The following is an 8290-nucleotide window of genomic DNA, read 5'->3' on the forward strand; positions in this document are numbered from 1 at the left end:
TCATGTTAACATAGCTAATGAAACATAGCCGGTATATTTAGCATAAAATAGCGCCATAGACATTAATCACATACATGTTAATCATCCGCTGCCACATCATAGACTATATTGCATTACATTAATGCACACAATGTCATACTCCTTTCACATTTCTTAGTTATATATATATATGCAAAAATTCATTCCTAGCATTCTATTTCCATGTAAATTACTGCTTTATTTAATTTTTATCTTTTTGCAATTTAACTGTACAATACATGTTGTGTTTTATATTAGATTTCTTGTTTTGTATATATGCACCATGACATCAAGTCAAATTCCTAGTATGTGCAAAGCTACCTGGCAATAAACCTGTTTTTGATTCTGATAAAGTGTGACATGTAAAACCTTGTATGCAATTGAAAGGGATTTGGTTTTCATTAATGGAGCAATCATTTTCTGAAATTCAAGAAATTAACTGTATTCTTTCATTTTCATTTTCATTTATTAGACGAAGTGTGCAAAAAGCGTTGGAAGTCCCTCAGGGACCGATACCGCAGGGAGAGGATCCTGGAGAAGGAAGGGAAAAGTAGCGGGGCAGGGGCTTCCGGGGGATCTAAGCCCTGGCGTCTCGCGGCAGTAATGAGCTTTTTAAAGCCCTTCATGCTGGACCGTGAGACGTCCAGCAATTTCCCCCGGCAACCCCTGCCTCCACCCACCGGAGCAGAAGAAGAGGAAGACTCTATGGGTGACAGCCTGGATGACAGTCTGGAAAGCCAGCCAGAGCCAGGTAGCAGTCAGCCGGCCAGTCAGCCGGCCAGTGTGCCGGCCAGTGTGCCAGACGGTGTGCCAGACGGTGTGCCGGCCAGTGTGCCAGCATTCCGGGGGAAGAAGAGCAGGGGGAAGGGAGATGTCCCCTTTGAGGAGAACCTGCTGTCGGCCGTAGGCCCGATGCTGGCCATGCCACCACCAGTGGTGGAGGTGGAAGACGAGGACCTCCTTTTTTTAAGGAGTCTCTGGCCTGCAATGCAAAAGCTGAGCAGGACGAGCAGCATGAGACTGAAAATGAAGCTACAAGAGGCGGTCCTGGAGGCCACAGAAATGGACATTAATAATTAATTAATTAATTAGATACTGATACTGATACTGATCCACATTACATCTTTTTACACTCATCACTCATCACACACAACATCACATAAATAAAAGTTATTTAAAAGTATGTTATGGCTATACTGTGTCTTGACTTGTTCATGTGGTTTGTCAGTTACAACATACCAGGAGCTTCTTGTATGTCGATATATAATGTGCTGTCTTCTGTAATTATTCAGGTGAAACCCTGATGAAAATTATGAGTAGTTTATCACTAAAAACAGGGCTGAAGGAAAAAGGTTGTTAGTTATATCATGATATCAATTCAAGAAACATGTTTATAGGAATGGTTGATTTTAAAATGGCTCATTGGAATATTTGCTTTTTAAAGAAAATGGGTAGCTCTTAAAGAGCTTTTTGGTTTGGAGACAAATATGGGCCTACACCACATTTGCCTGCCATCGCACTGCCCCCTCCTCGTTGAAGTAGGAGCAGAAGGTCTCCCGCTGTTGGATGGATCGCCGTGTGGCATTGTTGGAGCCCATCCTCGGTGCATCACACAGGGGTTGGAGTAACTTCATCCGTGGACCTTGCGATAGGTGTGCGTGATGGCATATCAATGGTCTTCCTGCGGAGGAAGTTATGCAACACACAGCAGCCTTCACACACAACTCCGTCACCTCGGGGCTGGTGGTGATGACACCGCCTGAGCATTCTCCACTGGGTTGAGAGGATGCCAAACGCACATTCAACCACCAACCTGGCACGGCTGAGGCGGTAGTTAAATAACCCTCCTTTCACGGGTGAGGTGACGTCCAGGGAATGGACGCAGAAGGTTGTCCAGCAGCGGAAATGCCTCATCTCCAACGAAGACATGGGGGAGAGGGCCCCGCCGCTCTGATCCTGCGATGACGGTGTCAGGTGGTAGCTGCAGACTGCCGTCTCGGAGGCTCTCTCCAAATGCAAAATTCCGCAGGCTCCCACTGTCGCTGCTCCTCCCAAAGCCTCCAACATCCACTACCCTGAACAGGTACTCAGCATCCACCACAGCCAGCAGTACCAAGGAGTGGGTGGACTTATAATTAAAGTAGAGGGAACCTGCATTTGCTGGAGCCTGGATAACGACGTGCTTCCCATCTATGGCACCAACACAGTTGGGAAACTCCCAGCGCTCCTGGAACCCAGCAGCGATGGCTCTCCAATCCTCCACCTGTGGTACCGGCATGCACTCCTCGACCAGGGCGGTCCAGATGGCCCCCGCAACCTCCTTGACAATGACTGCCACTGTAGAACGCCGACCCGATAGCTGAAGGCTATCGTCGCGTACGAGTCACCAGTTGCCAGGTACCTGAGAAAAAAAGATATATACATGATTACAAAATATATTTATTCAGACCCCACACACACACAGACCACAGATCCCCCCCTCCACACATTGAACACAGACACACACATTGAACACAGACACAGATTGAACACACATTGAACACAGACAACACACATTGAACAGACACACACATTGAACACAGACACACACACATTGAACACAGACACACAGATTGAAACACAGACACACACACATTGAACAGACACACACATTGAACACAGACACACAGATTGAACACAGACAGACACACAGATCCCCACACACACATTGATCACAGACACAGACACACACGCCATGTACACAGGGGAGCAATACTGTGTTTACCTAGATATCTTAATTAATGTTACCCATCTGAACTAAATCACAGACTTCAGTCATCATTCGTGCATTCTCTCTCCTTCTATACAGAGTCAGATTAAAGAAGTAGAAATACACAAAACGTACCGTAGGCAGATGGCGAGTCGCTCGGCGGGGCCAATTGACATACGCAGATGGGTGTCCACCTTTGTAATCAGTGGGCCCACCTTTCCGAGCAACTCGTCGAACACCTCCTTGCTCATCCTGAAGTACCCTCTGAAAAAGGCGGTCATCGAGACGGAGCTCCTGGACGAGAAGGTGGTATTCCCCCCTTTGTAAGACGCTTTCGGAGTATCGGGTGTACCCAGAAGCGACGCACACTACACGGCCTCATGCGAGACCATGTATACACTAAATGCAACCTTGCACACACACGAGTTACCCTGCTTACCCTTGCTACAACACCGGCATCCATTTTAGGCAATAGTGGAGAAGAACCGGTGTTTTCACTTTGTATGTCCGGGCGGGAGATTCACATGGAGATTCTGATTGGTTGTTGGTCGCGGGGCTCGAAGAAACGCCCCAAGCGTAAATCTTGGGGCGTTGGAAGCGAATTTTACGCTTGTAGTGTGGCCGGCCCCGTAACAGGTTAATGTTTAAACAGATCTAATAAATGTTAACTGTTTAAATATATATCCTGAAATGTTCCTGTTATTTAGGGGTGATAGAAGCTAAGGAATTGTTTTAGTTTTTTTTAAATTAAGGTTATTTTTTTGCCCCTAGTGGCTAAAACTGCACATCACACTGAGACTCTTCTGGAAACTATTTCTATATTTAACGAATCTTTTTTTTTTTTAACCAGATCTAATAGCTGTTAAAGGTGGGGTAGGTAATTTTGGAGAAACCAGCTAGAATGTGCTAGAATTTGAAAATACACAGCCGGAAAAAATCTGCCACTTCCTCACAGAGCCCCTCCTCCAACACACACGAACGCGCACATGACCAATGAGGGCACAAGATAAGTTTGTGCACAGATGGAAGGCTGACAGGCAGGTAGGCCATCCAGTTATTTTTGCCGGGCCGGCTCAGATGATTGGTCGTGCTTTTTACAGCGCCACGGCTTCCACAATGACATTTTGTAATGGATGTAAAGACAGAATCTAACTAGATGTTGTTCTTCTCTAGAGGGCAATACTGCACAATCACTGTGAGTTTAAGTCTCTACTGGATTTATGTGTATGCGTAATGGATCAGGGTTTTTTTTTAACTGTAATGGCTTGAAATCGCCTACAGTATGTTCTGGGTGACCTTTTAAATTTAACCAGATCTTTATTTTGCTACCCTTTTCCTGTTTTTTAGGAGTGCTAGAAGCAAAGGAATTTTAAAATGAAGGTAATTGTTTTGCCCCTAGAGGCTAGACTCTAGCCTAAAAAATATACTATTACTACTACTACTACTATTACTATACTATACTAACGATACTCTAGCCCAGGGTTGGCCAACCAGTCAGAGGTTAAGAGCCACATTTTTCTATGTTACTGCAAAGAGCCACATCAAACACACTGATACCGCTTGTTTCAGTTTTTTGTTTTCTGGAGACAAGATTTCAACCACGTCACTGATGCATTTTTGTGGCATTGGCAGGGCCGCCTTAATGCACGGGCTGACCTGGGCTGAAGCCCAGGGGCCTACGGAGATCAGGGGCCTATCATGAGCCAATTTTTTTTTTTTTTCGGATGTTTTTAATTTTTTTTTAAATAAACAAAGTCTTGGCTTTCAGAATATTAAACTTTTATTTCCAAAATCACACGATAAATACATTTTTGAAGCTTGTAAAGGGAAGAAGACAGCTCTCCCTCGCCACTCTGCTGTTCTGCTGTTCCCCTCCCCCGCTGAAATTATGAATGTAAGGCGTATAGTAATCTTAGATAACACGGCAGGGTCCGTGACAGTTTGTTTTCATCTGGTTTCAAATAAACAAAGTCTTGGCTTTCAGAATATTAAACTTGTTTCGGCAAATTCAGATGATAAATACAACTTTGAAGCTTCGGCATAATACTAACAGCAGGCATGACAACAGCCGGTGTTTCTCGTGAGTGTTTTCCCCGGGAAACAAACACAATACACACAAACGCAAAAATACACAAACACACACACACACACACACACTTGTGAGCTTCCCCCAGACCAGTAATCCAAACGAAAATATCTTCCCTCCGTAGTATTTTGATAATTTGCTCCGCTAATCAATCAGATCGATGGATTCCAGAGATTTTTCTCAAAAATGATGACTCCGAAACAGTCAGTGGGCACCACCTAACAGCCAATCAGAATGAGAATATGTTTCACATGTGATTTATTGAAATTGCGAGTGATTGAGTGACAGATGAAGGTTGTTTAGGAGAAAAAGTTTGAGAAGAAAAAGTTTGAGAGTGGCACTCGGAAAAGGAAATTGTTGAGGGAAAAGTAGTTTTGAGACAAGCAGCTATTACAAAAAATACCGAAACTTACAGGTTGTTTTAAACCTGTAGGCCAGGATGAGGAGGAAGGACAGATGAGTTCTGTACCGAGCGGCAGCGGTGCCGGCCGCGGGGCCTCGGAGCCAAGTAGGCCGTCTGCTTCTGATAGCGATGGAGTAGCGGGAGAGGAAAAACAGACAGGAGGGATGATGGAGGAGATGGAGAGTGTTAGGGAAATAATTATCATAGACGCCAAGATGTGACATACAGGACAAACCTTGATGTCTGTTTACCTTCTTTAAGGACACAGGCTGCTTAGCCAATAATGTTATTGTTCCCATTCTGTGACCGGTCAATACTGGGTCACAGATGGTCTGTGTTGTGGGTACACTGGGACACTTCCTTCTCTGTATTTGTGGACTCCAAGGTGAAATCTTCGAGGTCATAGGCTATCTTCTCAAATATGTTGTTTACTCTCTGCGAAACCAGTTAGATGGGCTGGCAAGAGAGAGGCTCTCCAGAATTGACGTGGCAACTCTACCGTGAAGTCAGAACCTCTGACTCTTGGACTTGTGATGTGAATCCTCCGGCCGTTAACTCCAAATAACCATCATGTGTTTGACATCAAAGCTACTGCTCTTCCCGTGTCTCCTTCCTGAGTCGGTGACTCCCACTGCATAGCTACACAGAAGTTTCCTCTACAAATTGGCGTTGTCGGCAGGATGCCAATAAATCTACAGAGCTGGTAAGTGTGATTTTCAAATCTACTTTGGACATTGCCTTATCAGAATCTGTGATTGACGGTATCCTAAAATTACCTGTGAACTGATCGGCTGCGTTTCCTTTTGGTTAATGAACATTTGGGGATGATAAACCCAGGGAATCAGTGTCTGGGGACTCAGTCCTGGCTTATTTCCTCTGTGTATGCTGCTCGGGACGGAATGCCATACAGGCATACACAGCTCATGTTTAGAGATACCTTAAAGAAAGGGCATCAGTGAAGTGGAGCTTCTGTGTGAATTGAAAGCAATGTAAAAGATTTGTATTGGACAAATAGCCGGATTTTGAGGGTCTTAGCGGCCAAACATAGCAGTTGAGAATAAGCAGCCGAGATATTCACTGCTATCACCTCTCTGTAAAAACACGCTCCAGCTGCAGCCTTGCGTGTGTGTGTAAAACCTCCCCGTGTGTGTGTGGGGCTGGAGCAGTGCAGGCTGAGAGGGAGAAAGTCACAGCTTATTGCCTATAGGTTTTAACTCACGGCACCACCGTCCTTCAAACGGGACGGTCTAAAAGCACTCGTTGTTTAGGACCGCTTTTCTCATGGTTAGACGGGCCAGCGCGAAGTGCGTGCATCACCCGATGCGCTACGGCTCTCTGGAGCAGGTGGCGGTCAGGAGTGCATACATAAAATTATAGGCTAATTGATCAGAGGTGTGTAGTGGCAAGCAAGCATAGGCAAACTGTGTTTCACCTTGAGGTGAACTCGATAGCAAGTGTATATAGGCTGGTCGTACGGACTACAGTCAACTGAGCTGTTGTTTGGAGAGAAAGGGCAGGGAAAAGTCTGTGGGCTCCGATCGGGGGGGCACAGCGCCACTAGAAACAAATAGCCTAGTGGTTGTCGCAAGAGGATAAGCTAGTTATCGTTCTTGGACGGCTTTCAGGCACCGATAAATCACTTGTATGCAAGGGTGAGGCGTGAGAAGACGCCGCACTGGAGAGAATTCCCACCCCCTCTAAGATCTCTAAAATCCGGACTAAATTGAGCTGAAGAGCTTTGCTGTCGCGCTGGTGTTTATTAAGAGTTCATGTTTTGTTTGTCTGATTGTTTGTATGGGGGGTATATATTGGTTTGTCCCGCCGTCTTGTGTATGTTTCGTAACAACTAATAATTAATCAGTCCATAGACAGGGTAAAATGAACTAAACTTTAATTATCTCACCAAAGTAAATGACCTGAGAAAAATAAAGAGTGTTTTTATGTCCTGCCTCTGAGTGCAGGGGAAAATGTAAACAAGAAGCCCTGTTCAGGGTGAGCGCTAGGTGTAAGAAGAAAGAAGATTATTTGCTTTAAGAATCCATTCTTAAATGGTATTGCTGGTATGTTAAGATATCTTTGTGACCTTGTATAAACCCTATGCCCCGTCCTGCGCCCCGAGACCCTCAGAGACTTGCCTGAGGAGATCAGGGTTGCAAAATCTGGTTTTAAGTCAATGTTGTATTATTTGTTTCATTTATTCTTAATCTATGTATTGTATAGTAATAATGAATAAAAACGTAATGTATTGAACACATTCCGAAACAAAGCAGATAAGCAGAACAAGACTCAGACATAATACTAATTGTTGTTGAAACCTTTTGCGCTGTTGCAGCAAAATGGAAACTGTGTTAATTATTCTGTTCCAACTGGCCACTGGAATCAGAGAATTAATATAAGTTGAAGTTCAATTACAGTTTTAAAAATTGTTTAACATTATTTATTAAACTGCTTCAAATTATTTCTAGTATCAACCAATTGGTCTCTATAGACGATACTAAAATTAAAATAGTTGTTAAACTACTGACAAGTTTTCTGAAACCGAGCTTATGAACAATAGAGTAAAGGTTGCTGGTTAAGCCAGGATCAATATATTTGTTGAAGTGTTTATTGTGTGCATAATAAATGTGTTAAATTAATTGAGCAATTCTTTAAAAGTATAATGTTGCAATTTCTTTAAAATAAGTAATTACAGTTACAAAATAGGTGTTGTTTTCCAAGGGCCTCTCTTTCACAGGCACTTTGAATCATAACACTTCCAGTCCTACAGAATCAGTATCATTTTGTGTTGCAAGCCAATCCAGGGGTTCAACTACTCGAGCCCAATTTTTAAATACCATAAAGAAAAGTATTGAACCCAGCTCGAGCTAAATGTGAAATGTATTTAATTAATGTGCAAGTGTTTTGATTTTATTTAAAATGTTCCAGTCTAGCTTCCTTCGAGTTTAGTGTAAACAACAGATTGGTTCTCATAACATTCTCACTGCTGTGCTGTCCCAATGTTTGAAACCTTGGGCAGACAAACACACACACACAC

At 43.7% G+C, this 8290-nt stretch overlaps 1 protein-coding gene across 1 annotated transcript in view; it reads left to right on the plus strand.

Moving 5' to 3' along the window:
* Positions 1 to 2911: 2911 nt before the first annotated feature.
* LOC117535301 overlaps positions 2912 to 8290 on the plus strand; it is a 10589-nt gene continuing 5210 nt past the window's right edge. The window contains exon 1 of the mRNA XM_034199727.1: positions 2912 to 3090. Coding sequence (XP_034055618.1) covers positions 2912 to 3090 — 179 coding nt within the window. The remainder of the gene's footprint in view (positions 3091 to 8290) is intronic.

Source organism: Gymnodraco acuticeps, unplaced genomic scaffold (assembly GCF_902827175.1).
Source record: "Gymnodraco acuticeps unplaced genomic scaffold, fGymAcu1.1, whole genome shotgun sequence".
NCBI lineage: Eukaryota > Metazoa > Chordata > Actinopteri > Perciformes > Bathydraconidae > Gymnodraco > Gymnodraco acuticeps.